The 26,231-nt window shown below is 46.7% G+C and overlaps 4 protein-coding genes across 5 annotated transcripts; 1 reads left to right on the top strand and 3 right to left on the bottom strand.

Moving 5' to 3' along the window:
- Positions 1-11: 11 nt before the first annotated feature.
- On the bottom strand, positions 12-2,532 carry LOC6554776 (zinc finger and BTB domain-containing protein 17). 2 transcript variants are annotated; one of them, XM_001982143.3, is made up of 3 exons: positions 1,334-2,532; positions 1,136-1,269; positions 12-1,075 (listed from the first exon to the last, which is right to left on the bottom strand). In XM_001982143.3, the coding sequence occupies exons 1-3, from the start codon at positions 2,415-2,417 to the stop codon at positions 371-373; spliced, it is 1,923 nt and encodes a 640-aa protein (XP_001982179.1). In that variant the 5' UTR covers positions 2,418-2,532; the 3' UTR covers positions 12-370. The 2 variants fall into 2 exon arrangements, 1 of the variants encoding a protein (XP_001982179.1); XR_003407627.1 differs by having other exon boundaries at positions 992-1,075; positions 1,330-2,529.
- Positions 2,533-2,878: 346 nt separating this feature from the next.
- On the bottom strand, positions 2,879-4,227 carry LOC6554620. The gene is made up of 2 exons (XM_001982142.3): positions 3,325-4,227; positions 2,879-3,251 (listed from the first exon to the last, which is right to left on the bottom strand). The coding sequence occupies exons 1-2, from the start codon at positions 4,007-4,009 to the stop codon at positions 2,929-2,931; spliced, it is 1,008 nt and encodes a 335-aa protein (XP_001982178.1). The 5' UTR covers positions 4,010-4,227; the 3' UTR covers positions 2,879-2,928.
- A 550-nt stretch (positions 4,228-4,777) lies between these two features.
- LOC6554619 (protein hedgehog) lies at positions 4,778-18,056 on the bottom strand. The gene is made up of 3 exons (XM_001982141.3): positions 17,180-18,056; positions 9,209-9,470; positions 4,778-5,618 (listed from the first exon to the last, which is right to left on the bottom strand). Exons 1-3 carry the CDS (start codon positions 17,639-17,641, stop codon positions 4,945-4,947), a joined length of 1,398 nt encoding a protein of 465 aa, XP_001982177.1. The 5' UTR covers positions 17,642-18,056; the 3' UTR covers positions 4,778-4,944.
- Positions 18,057-18,283: 227 nt separating this feature from the next.
- Positions 18,284-20,756, top strand: LOC113563736. The gene is made up of 3 exons (XM_026975893.1): positions 18,284-18,382; positions 20,468-20,516; positions 20,569-20,756. Exons 1-3 carry the CDS (start codon positions 18,284-18,286, stop codon positions 20,754-20,756), a joined length of 336 nt encoding a protein of 111 aa, XP_026831694.1.
- Positions 20,757-26,231: the final 5,475 nt, after the last annotated feature.

Below are 26,231 nucleotides of genomic sequence, written 5' to 3'. Positions count from 1 at the left end.
TAAGTTTAAAGTATTCGTAGCGCAGTTGAGTTTATTAAAAATACGTATATTTGCCTATCAAATTGTACATCGTCTTATGTGGTATTTATTAAACGATATTGTAAAATGTACGTCTAGCTATATGGTATACTGTTACAGAGCTGATCCAAATGTTCCGATTTGTATTTGTTTGCTAAACTGTTTAACGCTGCATGTTTCTAAATGTTTTAACACTATCATGTTGATGATATTTGGTGCCAACTCTTGTGAGCACTCTAAGTTCGCGAATAAAGTTGTAAAATATTCAGATCAGTTGGTCTCTTCAGGTGTAACATTGTGGTCCAACCTACGGTGGTGTAATGGGTAAACATGTCCAGGTAGTCCAGTAGTTCTAGGACACAGCTTGAAACTCGTTCGTCTCGGATATGTAGTCAGTGAGCTTGTTCTTCACCTTGTGCATTGTGGTCACATGTCTCTGGACAGCACTGCGATCGTTAAACTGTCGCCCGCACTGTTTGCAGGAGAACATGACGCCAGCGTGGGTGACCAGATGGCGGCTTAGGCCCGAAACATGGTTAAAGCTGCGATGACACAGATGGCATTTGTGCGTCCGAGAGTTGCCCATGTGCACGCGGCCAATGTGCTGCTGCAGGTTGGACTTCTGGGCGAAGCAGCTTGAGCATTGAGGGCACTGATGGCGCTTTACTCCCGTGTGGGTGTCCATGTGACGCTTGAGCACCTCGCGCTGGGAGAAGGACAGTTCGCACTCGCTGCACTTGAACGGTTTCAGGCCCGTGTGGATGATCATGTGGCGCTTGAGGGAGCTGGCGCACGAGAGCTGCAGTGCGCAGCTGGGACACTTTAGCGTGCCGCCCTTTCCACTTTTCAGTCCCTTAATGTGGATGTTGTGGTGGCGCGTCAAAAGTTTCTGCGTAGGAAAGGCCACCGGGCACAAATGGCACTGGAACGACTTTACCGTGTCTGTTATTCGACCGGTTTTCGGTTGAGGGCAACTGGAATCCTGCTTGAAGACTAGGTCACTTGACCTCTTTCGTTTGAGGGGCGTTTGCTCATCTCTATCGTCCTGTTCCTTTTCCTATGCGTAATAAGATTGAAGCTACATTTGTGTTTAATTTGAAGTCACATGCTTAGTTACCACTATAATGACATTTTCGTGGAAGCTGAAGACCTGTTGCTCTTGAGATATCTCCTCGCCCAGATTAAACACCACGACATCTTCGATTTCCTCTGGCTTTTCGCCACTGAACTGAATTTCGCCGTCTTCCTTGACTAAGCAAAGAGTTTAATGAAATAAGAACTTATTAATTTATTTTTGCCAAATATACCCACTTACTGTTATAGGAGGTTATACCGTTGTCCTGGTCAAATTCGGGAGTGGAGTCTTGGTTTTGATCCTCTGAGCTGGCAGAGTTTATGATGTAGATCTCTCCATTATCTGTGTGCACTACATCCCCTGATCCCACCATGTTGATATCCCTGAAATCTTCACTGCTATCCGCGGGCACTTCCTCTTCCAGTTCGAGGCCATCTATGTTTACATCGCTAGTACTTACGGGTTCTGAATTGCACCCCAATATAAATTCTTCTTCTTTTCCATCCTTCGTGGGCTGTATCACCTTTTGATTGGCGACGACCAAGCTGGGGCGTCGCTTTGGAAGAGTTTTAAGTTTTGGCCTAGAGGTGGAGGCGTCTTCATTGGCTTGCGTCTTGGAGTCCGACTCGGATCCATCCAAGGACTCCCATCGACCGGCCTTCTTTTCGGTGAGATACACCTCCAATTCGCCTAACAGCATGGCCAGCTGCTCCTTTCTTATGTCCTCGCTAACCTCGCTTCGCAGGTCATCTCTAACCTGGTTGCGCACCTCCTCGGCCAGGTCCTTGCGCACCTCACTGCGCACTTCCTCCGCTAGTTCCTTTCGCAGCTCGGTGGTAAGTTTCGCTCGAAGCTCTAGACGAGATTTGACCAAACGCTTGTGCATTTCCGCCGTCTGCTCTTCCTTGAACTCTGCTCGCCACTTTTCGTCCTCCAGCTTGCGCACTTTGTCCTGCGCCTCGATGAAGGCTATCGAGTCCTCAAACTCTAGCTCGTCCTCGTCATAGTCGTCCGGATCCTTGGAAAACACGCGGCTCCGCTTCCCGAGGCCCAGAAGCCGAACATGCTTGCGCAGCTTCTTCTCCGCCCACTGGCAGCGCTGCCGGAAGAGGAATGACTTTTCCAGCTGGTAGCGGCACTCCTGGCAGATCCTCTTCGGCAGAGTATCCGTCGCCTTGGCGTCCAGTGCGACGCAGGCCATCAGGCGCACGGGAATCGAGAGCTGGGCGTCGTCCTCGCCGAAGATCGCGTACGCATCCTGGTGCTCCTTGAGGCACAGGCGGCACAGGGTCGCCAAATCGGGATACGACGGCAGCGCGTCCATAAAGTCGTCTATTTTTGGTAAATCAAAGTATTTACTCGGTGGCGTCTCTGCATCGCAAGCAATGTGACCGCAGACTGGGCGGCAAAAAATACCTACTTTCGAAGCAATACAGCCACACTGTTCATAAATAAGAAACAATTTTAAATAACATGTAAAACGCCTTTAGTTTGAATACAAAACGTCACATAAAGTTATTCCTGTTTTAATTATTTTATATCAAAGATATTTATTAATATTCGTGCTAGATTTAGCCTTTACGTTTGTCAAAACGAGTGATATTTATTAAAATCCAGTGCCTTAATACTCGAAGTATTGGATGAGATGGCATAGTATATGAATATTTGGATATGAAGATTTCAAGAATACGATAATATAAAAGAAATGGTGATGGCTTAGCTTAGTGCACAACAAAATTCGATATTCTTATATATAGAGGATTCAACTATCGTAGTAATACATAGTACACTCGCAATACATATAGCGTGTAAATGCTCTGAAAGACTTTTACTGGCTACGTCACGGTGATATTTCGCTTATCCGCTCCTCTGAGACGACAGCGCACACAACTATTAAAATCTGCGTACGACTTGGGGTTTCTGTTCTTGAAGGAGCTGTGCTTACGGCAGAGCTGCTCGTTCTTCTTTTTGGGGCTCACAAAGCGGACTTTTTTGCAAGGCGATTCGGTTCTTACGTCGTTTAAAGCATCCAGAAAGGTGTCCTTGCTGAAATCGTCGCGCAGATGACTCAGCTGGGGATCGTTCATGTTGATCTCAACCATTGGCACGGCAACTAGGGGCGTTGCAGCTGGCTGCCTGCTGGCTTCTGGTTCATCTTCTATGTAATAAGTCATAAGTGTACCAATTGATAATCATATAAGTGGGTGTTGTGAAAGAAGGGGTGCTCTTACCCAGTAGCTCCACCACGCTGTCATCGTTGTGCTCCACTAGCTCCTCGCCTAACTCTGCTTCGTAAAAACCGTCGGACTGATCAGCAGACAGATGACTGTTTGAGCTCATCCTTAACTCGAGGGACGCCTCGTTGCGCTTGCGCACAAAGTAGCGTTCCAGTTCGTCGAACACGTCGTCCAGGACAGTGAGGCGCAACTGCTGTTTGGCCTCGGCTATGATAACCTCCTCGAGTTCCGCCCGCAGCTCCAGCTCGATGTCCGCCCGCACAGCTTGCTTGCAAGTGCTGAGCAGCTCCTTTTTATAGGCGTCGATCTCGCTGCGAATGAGCTGAGCAGCCTGCTGGCGCCACTGCGCATTGTTCTCGGAGCAGGCAGTGGCCGTGCAGCCAGCCACATCGCGCAGCGAACCCCGGTCTTCCTCCAATTCGCTCAGCTGCGATTTGACCCCCTGGCGTTGCAACGCCTTGTGGCGCCTCAACCGGCGATCGGCCGTGAGGCAGCGTCGTCGGAAGCAGTGCATCTCCTCCAGTCGCAACCGACACACGGTGCATATGTTCTGTGACAGACCGTCTCCGGGCTCGATCTCCACTGACGTGCAGACCATTATCCTCAATGCAGTCGTTCCATTTGTGCCGAAAACAGGAAAGTTGGCGTCGTTTGACAAGCACAGGCGACAGACATTCATGTTGGAGTTCGCTGGAAATTCGGAGAGTGGCGGCCGGATACCTGATTAGGCAATATTCGGGATGATTGATACTCGGGTAATCTTTCAATGCAGTCAATTTGGAACATGAAATATAAAACCATTTGAGAACAAACAAATACAAATTATGGACGCAGCAATCATCAGCAGGCTTATCGATATTTTTAGTGTGGCCATGCGCTCAAGTGCTTTCAGTTTAATAGTTCAAGTCTGGCAGCTCTGTCATGGATGTGACCGTATTTCTGCAACACACTTGGCGCGAGCATTTCGAATATTTGAAAAGTTACAAGAACACTAACACGTTTAAGAAAACTTCAAATATAATTAAAGAACACATTCGTATATCAAACAATTTCATTATATTTCATTAAATATTAAGTATAAATACGCAGTTAACTATTAAGTATTATATACACAATTACAATAAAATATTCAGTCACTATAATGCTTCTTCTATATACAAAGTACGATATATTATATCAAAGGGCTTGAACTCGCCGCCGCACCTCAATAAATTATGCAATTCAATTCCATGATAATATACAGTAACAGTCGTCTGTGTTCTCCGGGAGTTTGCCAATTGATTTTCTCAGGATGATTTAGGATCTGCGCCGAGGATTGCCTACTTACAGCTAAAATGTTTGCAAAAACAATAAGTCAAGGACATTTAACAGTGTTTTCGTTTCGTTTCGTTTCGCATCGTTTTGATTTCATACTCATTTGCTCTTTGCTTAATCGCTTGTGTGGGGTGTGTGCACGTGTGTGGGTTTTGATTTTTTGTGGTAAATAAATAGTATCGATCGATTATTAACGATATTCAACATTGAAATACATCAATCATTAGGCATATACATAACTACAGGATATAATACAATACAGGATCGTTGGGATCAGGATCGCTCTGCCGGGATTCCGCCTCAATCGTGGCGCCAGCTCTGCGGCAGCACGTAGTCCTTCACCTTGTAGAGCGCATTGGCATACCAATGGATGCCATTCTGCTGCTCCGCTGTGGTCACCACCTTCGGCGAACTGTGCAACTGCTCCTTGGCGGGCAGCCACGCCTCCAGCGTGGACAGGAGGCGCATTGGAGCCAGTCCCCAGTGGGCCAGTGACTGGCTGTTGATCACTGCATAGCAACTGGCGGCCACCGAATTGACCACAATGGTGCCCTCGCGGGTCAGCGGTGCCACCACGCCCTTACTGCGCACACTGCCCACTTTGACGACTCGCTGGGGCCTCAGCTCACCCGTCTCCACATCCCGGACAAGCACCTGGTTCTTCTCCTCGACGCGATCCGCAAACACAAAGGTCAACTTCTGGCTCTCCGCCTGCCAAACGCTAACCAAGTGAGCCGGGGTCACCGTGAGCACAGCTTCACCGTCCGTGTGCAGCTGCACAAAGTTCTGCATCTGCTCGAGGTTGCGGTCCATGAAGAGGATCACTTCGCTGTAGACGGCCTGTCCGTTGGCGGTCATGCTCAGGACACGGTCTCCGATGGAGAGCTCGCCGAGCGGCTTCCGGACTCCATTTTCCAGCAGCGCTGTGCTTTCCGGCGTGAAGCAGCCGTGCACATGGGAACTGATCGACGAATCTGCAAGTAAGAAAGGAAAGGGTTCGGTTAGAAAAACAGATTTTAAGTAAATATTAGGTACTATTGTAATATACGTAATACACCTTACATTTTTCTAATAAATATTCAATACCACAGTCTAATCGCATAGCAAGGGTGTTCATGTATTTTACACAATCTAAAATCAAATACAACCTTTCTAAACTGCAGATTGCTTGTTTGGTTGCTGAGGGCCGCCCAGGTAATGGCATTAGTTTGCTAATCTAATTTGGCGTTAAGCATCCAATTGCCAAGCCCAACAAGTCAAAAAGGTTTTCACAGATCCGGGGCTGGCCCGTTGCAGCCCAATGTGAAACAATGGGCCCGAAAGGACTGAAAGGACTGCCTTTTGCGGCTCGCCAACAAGCCAGGAACATAATGCGATCGTGGAACAGAGATCCGAGATCCGAGATCGGAGATCAGCAATCTGCGATCTGCCAGGCATATCAATAACAAGCGGCCGACGTGTTTTTGTTTCGGCTTGCACAAAAATTGTGATCTTGTTTTCCCTACAAGATTAGCCGTGGGATCAGCATCAGCAACATCCGAAGCCGAACTCGAGCCAAAGCCGCTTAGAAATCCCAGGGAAAAAATGCAAAGAAATAAAATGAATTAAAAAAAGGGGGATGGGCCAGGTAGCAGCTTGTGGTTTGTTTTCCCAACCTTTTTTGGCAACCTGTTGGCAATTACCGAACATGCTGCAACCCACCTAAACAATAATCGAAGTGCTGGCCACATTAATCATCATTAAATGGGTATCCGATTGCAGGGCCAGGGGCCCACCCAGATGCATCTGGAGAATATCGGGATGGACTTTGTAGAACTTTCTCTGGGGGCCTTCACACTCGAAGCGCCGATGCTGCTTGTAAAATTCAAATTAAAAATTCCAGACCAAATGCGACCACTAACCGTGCGCTTTATTATAATGAGCGGCCATAAAGTGGCCTTGTTGCGGCTGCCGCTGCCGCTGCCGCCGCCGCTGTCGCTGCCACTGCGATGGAATTCCAAAGAAAATGCACCTTCCCAGTGGCCAGGCCGAAATTCCCATTGATGCATTTTGGTAAACAGAGACAGGCGGACACACGAAAGTGTAGAAACAATAAAAATCGGATTAAATACATATGGCTGGCGGTCTATAAAACCCATAATCGATGGGGATGGCGAGGGGAATGGGACTGGGGGATCGGAATCGGAGTAGGAATCGGAATCGGGCCCAAAAGAACAGACGAAATGGACAAAAGATACGGGGGAGCTGGGGAGGAAGCGCGGTAGTAACAAGAAAAATTGGTGTGAAATCTACCTTCTACCAAAACAGGCACTGGAACCGAAAAGAAACAGAGACCAAAAATAAAAACGAGGGACAAGAAAAATCTCAGGCCGTCTTCGTTGTTGGCGGTGAGTGGAAAGTGAAGAACTTGAAGGGTCATAAATTAATAAACCATTAAAGTGGTTAAAATTATCGTTATTTCATCTTTGTTGTGAAGACTAAACTGATAAATTATTACAAAACAGAGGACAGCCAAGCTGATGCTGCTGTTGTTGTTGTTCTCGTTGTTGTTGGCTTGGTGACTGATCGTTTGGACAGCATTAACATGAACATGCAACAACAACAACACGCGCTTGGGGCCTTTAATGCGCGCGCGCGACACACCAGCAACAACAACAAAAGGCAGCAGCAACATTGGTAAGAGCGAAACAAGAAAAAAAAACGAAAAAAAAAATTAGTGTCGACAAAAAGGTTTACAGCCATTACTCTTCGTCGTCGTGCCACTGCTGTTGTTGTTGTCGTTGCTTTTGCTGTTGTTGCTGCTGCTGCTGCTGCCGTTTAGGCCCCACAAACGAAAGACTTAGGCAGCGAACTCGAGGCGCAGCGAATGCTGTGCCAAAACTGTCATAAGCCCGTGGTTTATGTGCAGCCGGCTATCAGCAATCAATCGCCCCGTAATTTATTGATAGCCAGCAGCAGCAGCGCTAGCAAACTGCAACACATGGCTTTCAGGACCCCCTGGACCACACACACACACATGTTGCAGGATGGGCATTGGATGACCTGCTTGCCACTTGTTGTTCGTCGGCTGACCTTTTGATATTGCCCAAGCAGAGGGAGATGGAGGAGGATGGGGGAGGATGACAGCAGGATGCAGGCTCATAGCCAGGCGGCTCCTTTCATAAGCAATTAGAATCAATGAGCAAGGACACTCGGCTCCGTTTCCTTTCCCTCGCCCTTTTGTCCTGCCGCAATCTTTATGGGCCGCCACCAAAAGTCACAATATTGTGACTCGACTGCGTGTGTGGGAAAGAGGCGTGGCATCTTGTAATTGTAGATGGAAATTAAATGAACAACTGACAGCCGGTCGCACCCAAAGTGTCTATCTGACTGTATGTGTGGGAAACTTGAAAGGGAAAATCCCTCTCGAGCCGCTAAAGAAATGCAAAAAAAAAAATAAAAATGAAATATAAAAAAGAACCAAAGAGAGAGAGCAAATCTTGGCAAGAAAACTTAATTGTCTTGGCCCGTTTTGGTTGGCTGATCGGGCCAAAAGCATTTTCTTCTCGGTCTTTGGGGCAGTTTCGTTATGTTTCGGGGAAAACTGGTTGCTGGCCATAATGGCAGCTCACGGATACACACTTTGACGGCCAGGCTTGTCTTAACTGATGATGCTAACTTGCTGGCCGTTCGGTGTATTTTTGTATTTTTTTTTTTTTCAATTAGGCCCGCGCTCAGGTTTTAGCCCGGCATTTAATTCATCTTTGCCTCTTTGCCAGTTTGCCTGTTGCCTGTTGCCCGTTTGCCTGCTTCTCCAACAATCTTGGCCAGTTTGTGCTGCCTGAGAAACGCTTTGGGTGTCGTATCATCAATTCGTTTAATTTGACAGGCGCAAACCTAAACATGTCAAAACAACAGCCATGCGGTTAGTAGTGGTGGTTGCCGCCTCTGGAGCCGACTTTTCGGGTTCAGGCCCAGTCCCCAGATCCCAGTTCCCAGTCCTCGTACCATCCAGACCATCCACTTGGCCAGTCCGGTTTTCGTACTTTGTTGCCGTTTTCTTCCTCTTTCGGATCTTGAGAGCCGAGTCTTTTAACTGGTACTGTGCACTGGGCACTGCAGCCGTGGCCAATTCGGCGGATGCGATGTGCAGGGCGGGCTGCGAGCGGCTGAAATTTGCCAACGCCTGTCAGCTTAGCGATCGCCAGTACGAAACATGCGAAATTACGCTTGTTAGTGTCACTTCTGGCTAACTGACCAGGCCCACCCATCACCCAGCACCTCGGCTTTTTGCATCCTACGGATTGCACTTACTTCAAACAGTCTAAGGTTTTAGGGGAATTTAATAGTGGTGCGTATTCGTCTAAGACTCTATCAACCCGGACACATATTTACGAATTTTATATTACCACACATTAAGAGTCATAATTTGTTAGTATTCATGATGTATGCATCTGATATTTACAACGGCCTAACTGTTACCTAACTCATGAAAAAACCGTAAAACCGGAAAACTGTTCACTATGAAAAATGACCAAATAATGAATATAAAAACAGCGATTAAGTAAGCTATGTGGACAATTACCTGACTTGACGGAGCAGTAGATGTGGCGCCTGCTGACATAGGAGACCCAATCGAATCCGGCCTCGACGGCCAGGCGGGCGAGCATGCCGTACTTGGACTGGTCGCGATCGGAGGTGGCGATGGTCACCGCTCGGCCCTCGTAGTGGAGCGACTCCTGACCGTGGTGGTAGTCCTCGTCCCAGCTCTCGGTGACCAGCAGCCGGATGCCGGGCCATTCGTTCATCACCGAGTAGGCCAGCAGGTTCAGCTTCTCCCTGCAGCGCTGAAAGGGGCAGAGAACAGAGAGATCGATTAGGTATTGTTAATAGCCGGACGCCATGTTTGAGTCACACAGCACGCACGAGGGAGCGGGATGGCTACAGTGCTGTCGGGGGGGCGTGGCATGCGGGCGTTCATTTCGGTGGCCCAAAGGGCCCAATGCGTTCATTTTGCCCACTTGATGCACTCAAGAAAATTATTAGGCATGTTCGAATGGAGATCAATTATTATCAATAAAATCAATTTTGAATTAAAAACTAAAGCTTTATAAATAACAAAAAAGTCTTTCCTAACATAAAACCATATAATACAATTGAGTGGAGAAATAACCAGCTAAAGGAGGTACGATTTTTTCGGAGTGCATCCACCTTTTCCGCTCTGTGAGCCTGCCCTTTTTGGCCGCATCCTTTGAACCTGTTGCTGCAACCTCAACAAACAGGCGATCTTGTTTGCCCAGTTCCCTTTTGGCCAAAGGCTTATTTGCCCATGCTTACGTGCAGTCCAAACACTGACCCTCAACGATGGTGATGGTGACCCTAACCCACGCTCGCAGATAGACCTTTTATTTTCTCCCTTTTCACTCTTTGTTTTTCCTGTCGATAATATGAAAATGCTTACGCTTTGTTTGCCAATGTGGTGGGTGCTCATCCGTTTGTCGGCTCCTCTTCATTTGATTTTTTAGTGGATAGAACTGGCCGAGAGAAATGCCAGCCAAGCAGAAAAGGATTCGAACAAGTCTATGCAAATATTTGAGATCCCAAAATTCAAAATTCGAAGAGGAAAAAACATGAGACTCGGACGGCAACAGAGTGTCTTCAAGATTGAGCCAGCCACAAAATCAATTATCAACGGACTGAGTCCGGGTGACAGGATGTTGCCTTTGTGGGCAAACAGAATGCGTGCCGTAAAATCAATTTGCGACACGGAGATCCTTTTCTTCTCTTTTTTTCCACTTTATGGCAAACCACAGCGATCAGTTTTGCCTTTTCGGGCCTATGTTTTGATGAGGTGTGGATCTGTAGCGGTAACTGTTTGCTATTATTTGGCCAAAACAGCACTGCCAAATTTGTCACACAGTTGTGGCCCTGTGGCAAATTGAGGTGGCAGTGCCAGTGGCAGTGGCAGGCCGCATTCCGAGAAGAGTTCAATGAAATTTGCCCAACGCGCTGCAACTTTGCTTTATTAAAAGGCTTAACCAGTCGAGAGTTGAGACTTAAGAGGCGAGAGCCAGGTCGTGCTAATGAGCACAAAAGCGTAACGACAAACAGAGGATCGCTGGATATATCCACATCCATGGAGCCATGGTGCCAGGTTGCCATGGTTGGGGGAAAGACAAACGCTTTTGTCTTAAGCACTGCCAACGATGTTTACCCAACATGCTAATGCATTGAGCTCGAATTCGAATCGATGCGCTGGACGCGCAATGAACAAACAACGGCCGTCTCAGATCTCGGATCTGGGTTCGGGGATCTCGAAACTGGGATCTCTCCGCAGATCCCATATTCCACATACGACGAACTCCCAGCAACTCCGCACTCCGCACTCCGCCCAAGTTCGTTTGCCGACGGGTGCGTAAGGTAAACATTTACGGATACACGGCGTCGGCGGCCCAAAAAGATGGCTAAATAATGTGTGTGCCTTGTAAGTGGCCGTTAGACAACAGCGTCAAGTGTAAATAAGCCCGTGCCCCGGCGACTCGGGATCGGAAAATCCTATACCCATACGGATACCATGGTATGCCCATAGCCATAGCATCTCCCCCTAGGAAAGCTGCATTAATTAGACATTCAACAAGGTGTGAACTTTGCCTTTTCTTCAGCCATTACCCCGAAAAAGGGGAAGAATCAGAGATGCCCGAAAATCCGACCACGCCCCATTGTGCGTGTTTTGTTTATGTGGTGGAACTGCATTTGATTTTGGCTATTTCGGTTTCTGGTTTTTATTTCTCGCCCATTTTATTCGCCTCTGATGCGTTTTTAATGGACGCGCGACTGCAGTTTTATTGATTTAAATTGTCTGGCTGGCCGGCTGCCAATTTGACGCTCTTAATGGTCGGCGAAATTATTATGGCACGAAGATTATTAGGCACTCATCATCATTAGGCCGCGTCCAAGTCAAGACGAGACTTGGAGTTGGCCAAGTCAGCTCGAGTTAATAGCCCGCTCTCAGCCGGGCACAAGTTCGGGGGGCTTTGTTTGTTTTGCCCATCCCAAGTCCATGTCCACCATACCACACCATACACCATACACCATATACCATCTCCCATCTGTGGGCTTTTTTGCGAGGGTTTCGGATTACTTGGGTACCCCAGGGAAACCGACGATTAGGAAACGACACAATTTAACGACATAATTCAAGTGCGCATTAAGTTACGGCTGCCAGGGGAATCACCCCTTTTTTGTTTTTTCATATACGGCATATATGTGAATATATTCGGATGCACGTGCTCTATGGTGTAAGCAGATATGGCATATCCTTTGATTCCCGGCACTGATTGAGATCGCAGAGGAAGCGAAAACTTACAACTGAGGAAGCGACACAGGATATAGTCGAAAAAATACAAGCTGAAACTCTGGAGAAATCACGTCACCCACCTATACCTCTATACACATATTCAATATGCGATATGTGTGTCAACGGGGACTGAGGTGGGCCACTTGAGGGCCGCCACTTAGGTGGCAACTTAGGGTTTCTCGGATTCTGGAGTTCGGAGTCCCGTGTCTCGTGTCTCGAGTCTTGAGCTCCAGAATCCCCTGCCATCAGTCAGCGGGCCTTTTACCGCCATGTGTGGCCCACTCGAGCGCACAGTTTTCCTCACTTAATTGGCAAACTGTTATGGATCCACTGATTGATTCAAGTGCAATGCCAATCCGCAGCTCCAACTGATACTGTTTATTTGTGTTGCCAATCTATTCACAGCTCGTCATCTCTTCATTAGAATTAGCGGCGGTCTTTGATTTGTTTACGATGCGCTGGCAGCGCAATTATTACAGCGCAAAAATCAAATCAAATATCGGAAAACGGGAAACGGGAAAAGGGCAGCAGAAGTCTGAAGTTTTAATTAATTGGAAACGAATGGTACTGTGTTTACGGAATCTGGAGAAATCATCTGGGGTCCGAAGTCTGCTCCTGTCTGTTTGTTTTCGCTTTTTGTTGCCATTATAAATGGCAGAGCATTAAAAAGCTGAAACCTTTATTGGATTAATGGGGGATTAAGTGGATTAAGGGTTCGATATCGCTGCTAATTGAATTTTTACCACTTTGGAATATGGCATGGCAGCAGTTCAAGTCAACTGCCCATAGATAAGCCCAGTTTCATAAGTAATTGAATTTCCCACTCTGAAATTGCAAATTAAAAGTTTCCATTTACTAGATCCTAAAACCGCTTACCATACAAAAAACCAAAAAACCCCAAACGCATTACAAATGCTCGTAAATCACGCGCCAAATAAATGTCCATAAGGGGAAGGCGTCATTTTATTGTTATTAATTAAATGCTATTAATTTGCAGAAATCGTAAATTAAATCTCAGTTGTGGCCTATTGCCCGTTGCCCCACCTGCCTGCCACATTTAATGTCCCCCCGGCGATCAGCAAAAGTCATTTGGAGCTGGCAGTTGCCAGTTGCCAGTTGGCAGTTGGCAGTTGGAGAGGCCAAGAGTCAGGTAAGAGCCGGGTTCGGGCCGGGTCTTAAATGATAAGCGCCATAATCCCTGATGTGTGATTAACTTTGATGATGAGTTATGAGCCGCACATTGGCACTGATGGGGCTGCGGGCTGCGAGGGGGTGTAGGGTGCCTTGGGGGTCTTCCAAGATCCCCGATCTCCCGATCCCCGGATCTCCGGATGCCCGTTCCAAAATGACTTGCAGGAATGGAAGCGGAGCAGCCGAGGAGCCATGTGAAATGTGAGTCACTCGCCCAGCAGTAATGTGATAGCCGCGACGCGATCTCTGATCGCGATCTTCTTCTCTCCCGGCGCAAGTTCATAAAAGTTTTATGCAAATAAAGCAAAAGCCAGAGATCGAAAAGGCAAATATCGATGGCATTTTGGGGCAACAAATCCTTGAACATTCGCGCCTGAGTGCCCTCGTAAAAGTATCAAATTGATTAATAATAATAATATAAAAGCATCTCGCACAAAAGCAAAACAAACAGTGCCAATCCGCATCGCCTATATACGAGGCTATATGTACGGCGTTATATGGGGGCTCTTCTCGCAGAGACGATTTGTCCACTTTGGCTGACTGATGTTTGTTTGATAAGTTTGAAAGTTTGATTACTTTGTTGGCCGCAGGAATGTTCCCACGAAATTGGCTGATGTTTGCTTATCGCAGCGTTTGACGTGATTTGATTTGAGTTCCTTTTTACTTTTGGCAAAGGGAAAATGAAACTGAAGCTCTGACATCATCCCACCCAGCGATTCAGTCTTTCTTTTTTTCCTTAGGCCTTTTTCATTTTGTCATAATAGGATCAATTTTGAGTCATAATGCTCTATTAGAATGGCTCGGCTAAGGGCTTACTTTGATTTGATTTGAGTGGAGTTGATTTGATGGTGATGGTGATGTTGAGTTGATGTGCATGTCTGGAAGATCAGGGAGTGAGGAACTGGGGTTTGGACTTTGAGGACTGGCACTGCTGCATGCATGTCAATAATCATATCGGATTACCCATTGGCTTTGCCCTCAGCCCCATTGTTGCTACAATTTATGAAATTTTAGAACTTATGCTGCGGCTTTTGACGCATTCTTTTGTCCACATCCATATTCATCTGTCCGCTGCGGTTTCTGCTGCTCTGCTGCTCGTCTAATCCCGTGGCATTCAAGATTCAGCTTCGGATACCACAGATACATCTGTTCAGCGCTGAAAGGGCTGCCAAGACTGAAAAGTGTTGCCCCAGACACATTCTGCCGTAATTACCTGAGCCAATGACTTGTCATAAGCTCCAGCACTTTACGATGCATTTGTTCGCTTCGGTTAGGCGCTGTATTGTATACCGCGACTGCTGACAATTCGCAATTTGTTTATGCAACAACCGAGAATAGTGCAACGCACACCCACAGTCAGGGCCACGCAGTTAGCAGTCCGTCCGGTGAGCGTTTTAAATGGCCACAGCGAATTGTTTACCAGCCGAAATTCACAAATTCACGCACAGCGGCCAGTAAGTCACTCGCTCTGATAGCCAGATCCGAATCCACATAAAATGCATTTTAGTTGCGCTCTGCTGGTACTCCATGGTACTCCTTGCAGCTCCTTGAGGAATGGGAAAAGATCTCAATGTCACTGGAGATGCGACTTCGGTAGCGGAACAGTTGCCGTTGTAAATATTTGTCCCGTGAACAACAGGATTTTATGTGCGCCGATGTCCTTGGCCATTTAGTCAATCGCTCGAAGGACCTTGGCCTTCGGTGTCACTGCGATTGTGCTGCCGTGCGAGCAACTGTTAATTGTTCGCCAGTTTCTGGAAAGGCTGCGATACCTTTTGATTGCATATCAAATTCAAGGTAACATCTGAAATGGCTGCAACCATTTAGAATCCCCCGATGGGCGCGTGGCAGTTGCCAAATGCTGTTTGGGATAAGTTTCCAAGTGAAACTCTAGCCGCCGCGCAACTGTTTCGCTAATACGATTATACCTTGCAGTACAGTAAAACCAGATTTTAAAGATCCAACGCGATTCTGCGAAACACCAACCACTGACTAATAAATCAACGAATTGAAAGCCATTGTAACACTTGTGTGTGCTATACTATAGTCTTAAATCAACTATATTAGCCGGGTGGCAGGCGTAATCTGTCTTCCCACAATTCTGATTATTGGTCTGTTGTTCAATAGAACCAAATAGAACCAAATCGGCCAAGGAAAATGGAAGTCCGCCATAAAAGCCTAATAGCTCGTTTATGGCGCTAATCAATAACAAGGCTATTTTTACACCTCGGCACTTAAAGCTTCATTAAAGTAACACGCAGATAAGCTGGTGCGCCCATGGGAAGCGTGCCGATTATATGTATATCAGCAGTTTCAATGTCGACCCTCTTAGGGGGGCTTGACTGTGTGGTGCCGACTTCTGGCCGCAATGCAGCCCCCCTCCCACCCTCACCGTGGGCTAATTGGAAATGCTGTCGCTGGTGCTTAAATTGAGCACTTGTTTTAGCTGTTTCGCACTTTGAAACCCAACCACGCTCCCCCCAAACGGATGGTCACTCCACTTTCACTGCCCCTGCCTCTTCCAGTGGCGATAAGATACTGCTATTCTTCGCCTTAGCTGGTGTCTTAACACACATTTTGCCGGCACCGATATAGCGCAACAACCAACCTATAAGTACTAGCACCTAAAGAAATGCCTACATTTTAAGGCATATAGTAAGTCTATAATATATAGACAATAAGTGAGAGGTTACTAACTGGTAGATTGACATACATCTTGTGCTTTTGGATGTATTGTGCGTATTTTCTTTCAGTGTCAGCGTGTAGCTACACATGTTGGCAAATACGGAGTCACTATCTGGGGGATATTGGCGAACAGGCTACTTGGCTGCAGTCCGCTTATCAGACAATCGCCGGCGATAAGCGGCAAATGCTCGCGTGCCTCCACTTTTGGGGCGCGGACAGGGGGGCGGCGGGGTGGCCGAGTAAAACCTGATAAATACCGGGACTCGTAATCCCCTGCATTCGATACCCTGTTTGCTGTTCAGCGCGAAAACGGAAACGCATTTGTGGAGCGTACACAATGTTGTGTAAACTATGTATTTGCAATGATGATCCGGGGATCGATTGGGCTCGAGGTTGTTGAACGCGGCCAGTTTGTTTGGATTTCGGGCCGCTTTTTGCAGCTTTATGGCTTAGTGCGATGGAATTCAGACGCTATCTAGCATTCGTCGAGTATCGGGCTTCCTGTTTTTTTGCACTTGCGACACAAGTGCAGTGCGACGATAAGATGCATAATTAACCATATAAATGGCCAATGCTCAAAACTAATGCGATATTTCAGCCCTGTTTTATGGGCCACCGCCACCATAAAGTTGCTAAAATACCCAATGCCCACCAAAGTGAATGATTGGGCACTTTTCCGCCACGTAGCGTTTATCAATGGGAACTGAGTGCCGCAATCTCGTGCCATCGGGCGATCGGTAGATAGGCTCTATGGAGCACCAGTGATTGGCGATCGCTAATTTGACAATTGAATTTGCGCCCACGATTGGCAAAATGTGAGTGCAGTGCGCAATAAGCACGGAATTAGCCTAGCCACGGAATTAGCCAACTCAGCTAACTGATATAGAAGACGAGTTCGGAACGATATCAGCAATAAAATGTCATCCTATTTATGTTTGACTTCCCTACGACAGATTTAACACTCGCTTCATTGTGTTCCTATATCAAAGTGGGCTTACTTCTATCACACAGTAATACCCATATCAAATAATGGTTTACAGTTCAAGCAATATTAGTTCTATTTGGTAGAGCTATGATTTTCCATACAATTAGTCATTTATTTTGCTCTAGCTTGTGGGTTTTTACTTAATGTTGGCATAAAAGTTTAATGTTGAACATTTTAAAGTAACATTTGATTAATCATGACTAGATTAGTCAGTCAATAATTTGGACTTCCCATATAATTGCCCAGTCACTTTGACACAATATTTCCGATAAGCACAACTTACTAAATGATGTATTACAAATTTCAACACTAGTATACGGAACCGGGTTTTTCCTTACCTTGCTCATCAAACGATCCGCTCCGGTGCCTTCCTCGTCGCGGAAAAGGATGTCCCTGTTGTAGTTGGGCACGAGGTCCTTGAATTTGGGCGAGTCCCGACGGATCACACCCTCCAGTGGGCCGGAGGCGCTGTTCGTGTACTCGGATAGATTGGGAATGGTCTGCTTGAGGACCAGCGGGTACAGGTTGCGCGCCCTGTGACGGCCCAGTCCTCGGCCAGGACCGCAGCTGTGGGCCGGGCTGAAGGTCATCGGCAAGACGATCAGCAGCAGGGCCACCAGAGAGGTGAGCCTGCTGAGGCAACGCTGCGTATGCGCAATGTGGCGCATCGCTTGCGTTTCTGGGCTTGCGGAAATGGAGCTCGCTGCGGATTTGGCGCTGGAACTGTGGCATTTGGCGTCCAGGGAGAGACAGGTGACACTGGCGGCACTGGCCCAAGGCACTGAGCTGGTGTTATCCATGATTTATCGAAGACTCGTTGCTTGCTGTTTCTCTTGATTGGATTTGTATTTCCTTATTTATTTATTTATTATTTTTTTCTTTTTTGGTTATTTAGCACTTCACTTTTGGCACACAAACACGCTTTTTTGGCGACACGTTTGTTATTTGGATTTATGGTATCAATTAGATTTAACCTGGCTAAATCGAACAACTGAGTCGGCGGAATCGCAGCTCCTACGGTCTTACGGTCTTAACTGTTCTCCGCTGAACTGGCAGTTAGCTCTCGGATCGGACAACCGTTGCGCTCGCACTGTGATTGACAAATGACATTTCCGAGCGGAGTATCGTGCGCGCAGAGTGTTCCAGTGCGAGTACGAGGCGGCAGCGAATACGAGTGCGAGTATGAGTGCGAGTGCGAGTACGAGGGTGCTTTCAAGAACCCTAGGCCTTTTGAGCTCATACACACACACTACTCGGTCGCGTTCATTCCCAGTTGCGATGGTGTGTGTGTGTGCCACTCGACGATCGATCGTGTGTGGTGTTCATTTTTATGCTGCCTTGCCGAGAGGGAAGTGGGAGCGGGACAACCAGATGATGCAGCATACTCACACGACTGGCTTGCAAGTGTTAGTGGCCGTGTCTTCGGCGCTTATGTACAAGCGATGTTGGCAACAGATGTTGGATGGCAAGGGTATGGAGTGGTGTGGTCCATTACGGCCATGGATGAAAGTGTGTGCCTGTTGCCAATTGGATGTGCTGGTGTGCGTTTGTTGCCGGAGTTGGGCTGCAGCATCCTCGACTGCAACTGCAATTTCTCTTAACACTTGCACTACTCGACTCTTGTGGCTTGTTAGCCGCTGCTGGCCCTGCAACTCCTCCATCTCGGCCATCTCGGCCATCTCCGGCACTCATTGTTCACTTTTTTCCGCTGCCTTTCTTCGTTTTGTTGTTCGTTTCGCTTTATTGCTTGTAAATTAATAATGTTCCGGTTTTTTGTGTATTGTGTGACTCCTGGGCAGCCTTGTATATATATACATATATATTGTATATGGTGTGGTATGTGGAGTACATATGGGTTCAATGCTGCTTCCGTTTGGCAATCTTCACTGAGCGGAAAAAGTGCTTTAACTAAAGTACGAGTAGTGATCACCAAAGGCTCCAAGCTTATGTCACTCAGTGAGTCAGTGAAATACCCCTCAGGAAGCGACCATGTTCCGATTAGATATCGCCTTAGGACCTACAAATTGCTGGGTAATTTAACGAAGGAAATTAATCTCCGCCGGAGGTTCCGTTCGACGCCATGTCAATAATCGCAAATATGTCTATATATATTGCAAAAACCGATAACGATTTTGGCAAATACAATTTGCAATTAGGTACCTCTTATTTATGCCCAGCAAACAACTAAGTTGCGATTTGATGCCGCTCTCTGTAGATCAATAAATTTCGAGTGCTCAATCTCTGTTGACTTTTGCTAATTGAAAATTCCCCGTGCTGGGAAATCTCCAATTTGAGTATAGCTTTCTCGCACATCCAGAACTTGAATCTGTGGCAAGCGTTAATCTTTTGTTTTCGGTATTTTCCAGACCTTTTTTTTGCGGTTGCACCAGGTCTATTTGCACTGTCACTTGGCAAGCGCGAATCGTGGAATACGCCCGTCAATGTGTGCCCAAGAAATTGTCACTTTTGGACAGGGAAGAACCAAGGGCCAAGGTGCACCTGCCTATTTAACGGATTCCAGGCGGGGGGCATATCATTATTCTTCTGGGGTAACGCTCTGGAATGCAAAGCATAGCATAATTTCGACAAAAACTGAAATGAATCGAACAAAAACGACGAATCGAAAGAGGAGAAATACAGAAGAAATACATTCAATAGCTGGTCGTGGCGGCAAAAGATATAAGAGAAGGCAAAACGCCATCAACAAGATACACGGAACCAAATTAAAGATGAAGAAGCTGAAGTAGAGGGGGTATTGGATATACGAGTCTTGGATGTTGGGGGCATCCGAATGTGTGTGCGTCTGTGTGTGTGTGTGGCTGTGTGCGAGAGTCTATGTGGCTGCCACATAAATTTCTGGCTTCTTTGTGTGCGCCCCGAACTCATTACGTTCGCCGCTGTGTGCGTCTGTGTGAGTTTAAAAGGCCGTATGTGTCTTTGGGCCTCAGCATCTGCATCTGTAGCTGTAGCTGTAGCTGTATCTGTATCTGTGGGGCGGAGCTGCTTAAGGCGCTCATTTGTGAATGAACACACAACACACCGTGAACAAGCCAGCTACAGATTGTGTAGCGAAGACCATCCCGGGCCCATGGGCAGACAACAATCGCTCCAGCACTTAATGAGCATGAATAAATGGCATCGCGGACCGTGGAGCAAGCGAGACGGCCAGCGGGCCTCATAATCACGATCATATAGATCGCGCTCTTAGCCGAAACTGCTCACAAAAAATTCAGAAAAGAGCTAAAAAAAAAAACAAAAGCACTAAATAAATAAACTAACAAAAATGCCTTTCCAGGCCCTTCGAGATAAAAAGCCACAGATTAGTTTCTGTAATTAGATTTGGCCCAGCATTGATTTATGTGAATATTAATGGGTCGACAGTTATATGCCGAAATTGAATTTTAATGGCAACCTGTAATGCTGCTCGGGAAAAATGCATAGTAGATACAAAAAATATTGCTTTTAAACAGCCCATAAAAATTTAGTTTTTTATATGAGTATTTATCGATTTCTTTTTATATCAGACATTTATAAAAATCTCTCTAAAATGAAATCCTTAGGCTATCATACTACTCACACCATTTATTAATAGGATACTTACAAGTAACATTAAATACAACTTTTAGAGAACATTGGAGAAATTTGCTGGAACTATCCCATCAACTATCAAAAGAGGTAGCATTTGCATTACTCATCTATCAAGTTAAGATTAATATTTTCCACATAGACGTACCGGAAATATCCAGACCATTCGTTGGCCAACTGGATGCCCGAGAGCCCAGCAAGCAGCTCCCTTGCTCCAACCTGGCATGGAATCCATGGACAGATGCCAAAGAGCAGATGGAACGCCATTTTCTGTGCGCCATGGCGCGTCCGCATCCAACGGCGTCTTCGTCTGCTTTTAATTTCTTTTAATGGAAGTTGTTAACATGGCTGCTGCTGCCTCGTCCGGATCGTCTCCACCTCCACCGCTACCTCCAACTCCACGTCCTCGTCGATCCCTTCCTGCTGGTCTGCGGCTGATTTTCGGCTTGGATCCCACCATTCCCACCAACGCCATGGGTTGCGGCTGATTTGCTCTTTTTGTTTCTCTTACTTTTCGTTGGTGTTTCGATCATAAAACTTCGATATGAAACTTGAATTTTTGTTGCTTTTTTAATGCGCTTTCCCGGGGTGTGGGTATATGGCTTATGTAATGTGGTTTTGGGTGAATGAAGGGGCAAAAGGCATATTGTTACTTATTAATTTAAAATGAAAAACGACCAGCTTGACTTAAAGTAATGTAAGGTACTTTGATGTAAGCGAATTGGCAAGTATAGGGAAAGTAGTTTCGTTTCTGAAAAGCAAACTGAATTTTTGTTGTATAGAGTATCTCAAAAACCAATTTCGATTGCGACTCCACAACTATGCCGCTCTCGCTTGGGGTTCATTGAATTTTGGAAGTGCTTTATGATCACTGAGCTAGCTGTGGCTGCTGGCAAGTTTGTTGCCAAAGTCTTTTGTTTTGGCTGCACAAGTCGCGCGGCTCTGGCATTAGAGAGAACCATGAGCGGCCACATAATTAACAAATAATAATGGCCATAACGCGTGCTTTGGCCCGTCGCACCGGTTTGCTCGGCTATCTCCTGTGAAGGTCGCGGTAATTTAATAACTGATAGCAACTAATATTTACGAGAATATTAATATTGTTTATGGCCAGATGTTAATGGCGGCTAAAATGGTTCGTAGCATCATCAGCAAACTAACAACGATCGAAACAGCCACAGTTCTCATATCAAGTCAATGCTGATTTCGATTTGATTCCGAGAAGCAGGCACTCAATCATGCTGCGAGTTGTGGGACTCTTGTGTTGTGACTGCGGCGGTTGCTTTCGGCCTGCCTCATAGCGTGCGACAAATGCCACTAACGGTTTGAGGTCTCTAATGGATGTTGACATTTACGGCTACCAGGGATTGGGATTGTGATTGGGACGTGGAGCGAAGGGAGGGGGAAGTGGCTATGTTTAATTCACATAAATCTAAGTGAAATGCCATTGGGGAATTGCTGCCGAGATAGAAATTAGGCAAATGGATGGATGTGCCTCCGGTATTCCGGGGAATTTGCCACCACAAAGGCACGAACAGCCACTGAATGGTTTCAGTCCAGGAGCAAAAAAGAAAGGGGCAGGGGCAAGGGCCGGGGGCTTGTAACATAAACATTCACAGCCAGAGTCCAAGTAACTGGGCATAAAAAGGGTCTCATCCCAAGTGTCTCAGTGTGTGCGTGTATACAAACATTTGTCAACCGGGCTCCTTTTGATCCTGACCGGCACGAGAGTCAAAAAGTCGTAAGCGGCATAGTTATCATTGTGCAGTGGGTCCATTGTGCTATCAGCTGGCAGCGATCGATGCGGTTTAAACAGCAGTCGAACGGCCGAGCAGTCGAGAACACGGTGAGTAAGCAGTGCCCGTTGGCCCAAAGGCGGGCTGAACAGGAAAGGCATTTCGGCCACATGCGGCGCGTATTTGGCCAACAGTTTTTGCACGAGACAAACCACAGAAATGCAGCTAAATGTGCGGAATGTTCCTGCCAAATCAGTACACAAATCAAATGTCGGCAGATATGGAAACATATGCCACTTATTCGGTGGAAAAATTAAACTGTGATAACTGGCATAATTTTCTGGGAATAAAATATAAGCCATACGGTAATCATTTTTTCTATAAAACTACAGAAATATCAAACATTGTAATGATCCAACTAATTTTAACTCTTACAACAAATAAATAAATAAGTGAAATACTAATACTATATAATTCCAGGACTACTTAATAGAAAGTAAAGTACTTGTTTTTCAAAGGTATAACCCACTTCGACCTAAGAGCCCGCACTCCTCATTCATTCCTAACAAATTGGACTGCATCATAGAAGGAATAGCAATCCCATCGAGCTTCATCCATGCTCACCACAAACCAAGCGGCAGCACTTACTTAAAATATTAAACAACGCTGAGCCGTTGTTGCCCTCTCAAACATCGAGCATCGAGCATCGAGCACCAAGCATCTGGAGATCCACATTCGAGGAGTGCGGAGTTGGAGGAGCTGCATAGATTCAGTCCAGACGCAGACGAGTCACATGGATGCCCTCTCAAGTGGCCGTGCAGGCGACAGCCCAACAGTTCAAGGGGGATTTTCTTGAGGGGAATGGGCTCTCGTATTTAAATGTGTATCATGGCGGTGGTCAAGTGAAGCGCATGCGTTGATGGACTTGAATTATATGCGACTTAAGCTCTGCGGCTGCTGTTGCTGCATCGGCATCCTCGGCAGCCAGTGCCATAAAAATTAAAAGTCATTATGGCCTGGAACAGCATTTAAGCCGTGGCAAGGCGAGTGTCTTTCTGAATGTGGGGAAACGACGGCGACGCCGGCCGAGGCACATTCCCACAGTCCCAGAGTTCCAGTCTCAGTGAAAGATCCCGGGATGGGATCGGTTCGGTTCGGATCGGATCGGAACGGCTCGAGTGTCGCTGGGCTGTCAGAAAGTGCCATGAGACGGCAGCCACATGCGTCCGCTTGGAGTGGGTTAATATTTGTTTGCTTTATCATTTTGAATTGACAGCAAAGTGGCGCTTGTTGCTCTTGTTGTTGTTACTGTTGTGGCTGTTGTTGTTGTTGTGGACGGACACAGCGGGCGGGCCGCGTCGAAGGCTCAAGTTGTTTGTTGTCTGCGCGCCGATTATGGAAAGTTGATGACCAGCAACAGCGCGTAAAACACCATCATAGGTGAAACATCGGAAAGCTACTCCACCTCAAGTGCTTTTAGGGTCTTAGAAAATTGCACATTTTTATCTTCGCAGGGTTTTCAATTTCGAAATCCCAATACAGCCAGCCAACACTAACCAGCCAGCCAGCCAGCCAACCAGCCAGCCATCCAGTACTCCCTTTTTGTTATGCGCCGCTCGTGGCCAAATGCCGCCCGGCCACAAAAACCGCACGCGGAATGCAGAGACCGCCGGCAGCCAGGGGTTAAAGGGAGGGTCGGAGGGCGGGGACCGGCGAGCAACACTTCGTTAAGTTGGGGCCAACATCAACGTCAACGCCTGTGCCGGTTAAATAGATTTTCGATACCCTATTCAAGTGGTATGCACACTTTGGTGTGTTGGTTCGTAAGCCAAGATCTTCTTTAGCTGCGTGATGTAAGAATTGATTATTTAGTTTACTACTACTTTGGCTAGGGTAATACATAAGCATGAATAATATTAAATTAACACACGAACTACATTTTCGCAGGGTGTCCATCGCTTCGTTGTCCCACTAACAAGCCAGCCTCCTTGTCATTCGATTTTGGGGTCGCCTTGCGCACTCCATCGCTTGGCTTTGATCTGCGGATGTTGCAGGCAGGACGGCAGGCAGTCAGTCAGTCCGGGCCCAGAGGTAGTCACACGAGCCCCATTCCGTCTCGTCCGGTGCCTTTTCCCCCTTTCCAACGCACACCATCCCGACGAACTGCAGCAAATTGAAAATTGATTTTTGAGCAGAGCTCGGCGCGCCAAGTTCGCTGCCTAAGTCTTTCGTTTCGTTTCGTTTCGTTTTGACTCTTTTGGATGAGTCAAAGTACACGCCGTGAAATTCCCACATAAATTGCGCGCGATGTCAAATTAAAAATGCCTAATGAGCTGATCTCGGATCCAGTCGCGATGCAAAAGAGCTGAAAAATGCATTAGAAGCAGCGGGGATCGGATCGGATTGGATCGGATCGTAGGTCCTATATATACACTACACTTCACCCTTACTCCTCCGGTCGGCGGCGGCGAAATGTATCGTGTTACAAATCACGGCGGGGGAAGCGATGGCAGCAGGGCGGCAAGAGAACAAGTTTCGAGTGGAAATGCGTGTAGCGTGCAGCGTGCGAAACACTGCAGAACATGGACACGAATCGAGATCGAGGCGAAAGCCTGACGCTGATGCAGATCTCCTCCCCGGGCCGCCCTTGTAAATGTCCATCTAAAAATAGTTGGGTGGAATGGTGGCGGCGGGTCGGTGGCATGGATTTGCCAGCATGAAAAATGGCAACACTTTTGCGCTCATAAAACCTATTTATAAGCCAGCCAGCTACCAGCCAAGTTGGGTCACCATCTCCACATCCACCGATATGCCCGCCAGTTTGCACTGCAGTGTGCTCCTTCACAATGCTTCTCGGCGCAGGCGCAAGCGCGTGAGATCGCCACGCAAGATCAGAAGGCAGAGGAAGGAGATGGAGGTGGAGGTGGTAGGAATGGTAAGGATGGCAGGCAGCAGGAGCCCATGGAGCCACGGTCCAGTCCAGTTTGAGGCCGGGACCACACAAATACAGGCACGCGTTCGCTGACAGAATAAAAATTGTTGCGCTTGTGTTTAACGCGCGAACGCGGCGATATCGCAGCAACAGCAACAGCAACGGCAACGGCAGCATCCTACCTTGTTTCAAACTGGCTCCCTGGACCTCGGTGGCTCAGGTTAAAGTGGCAGTGGCAGAGATGAGATGATGCACTGACAAAATGAATCTGTAAGGGGAGACCACCCACAATGCATGGATTAACTAATCTGCTGATAAAATAATATTTGTTGATAAAATGTATAATAAAACTTCTGAAGATATAAGCGTATATAACAAAAAAAAACTTATTAATTCCGAAAGCAGGGTTTTTAGTATACATCTTTTTATAGAAGAGCTGAATGAATTCGAATTGGGAAGTGATTTTTTATCAGTGCAAGGGCAGGGCAGGCAGGCAGCCGGGCATTGTCGGCTTGCTTAGCTATCACTGAACGATTATCGTGCATTTTAAAATTCTTACGAGTTTTGTGCTGCTGATGCCGATGTTGCGCTGCCTTTACCTTTTATATTGCCCTTTTCTCTGCTGCTCTTTGTTGTGGTTGTGTGGCTGGGCCAGATTGAAATCACGCATGGGAACCAAGCGCCTTGGCTTTGTCTTGTCTGCAGACTGCAAAACAAAAAAACGAAAAAACAAAAAATGGGAAGAGAACTGGGCAAAAATTGCGGCATTCTCATCAGCAAATTAGGAAAGGAAGTCGAAGAGGGGGAAGCTTGCTTTAAACACGGTTTTATTAATCATTCTTTTAAATAGTAATTTGTATTTATCAATTTGTTAATTGCATAGTTTACATAGTAGTAACTCTCCATAGCAAATGCCTATATAGAAACTCCTGCTGTCCGCTCGATTATTGCCAACACTTAGGTTCGTAAATATATAGAGGTGTGTATATTCGGATTGAGGCAGATGCTTTTGTTGCTTTTGTGGTCGCCTTGGACAAACATTTGTTCTCGATTTCGAAATACATAACTAAATTGCTACACAATTTGCCTTGGCTTGATAATAATTTGATAATGCTATCCATAGGTAATACGTAATAT

Source organism: Drosophila erecta, unplaced genomic scaffold (assembly GCF_003286155.1).
Source record: "Drosophila erecta strain 14021-0224.00,06,07 unplaced genomic scaffold, DereRS2 tig00000000-arrow-pilon, whole genome shotgun sequence".
NCBI classification, from domain to species: domain Eukaryota; kingdom Metazoa; phylum Arthropoda; class Insecta; order Diptera; family Drosophilidae; genus Drosophila; species Drosophila erecta.
The sequence above is the reverse complement of the archived record's forward strand: the minus strand, read 5'-3'. Positions and strand labels throughout refer to the sequence as shown.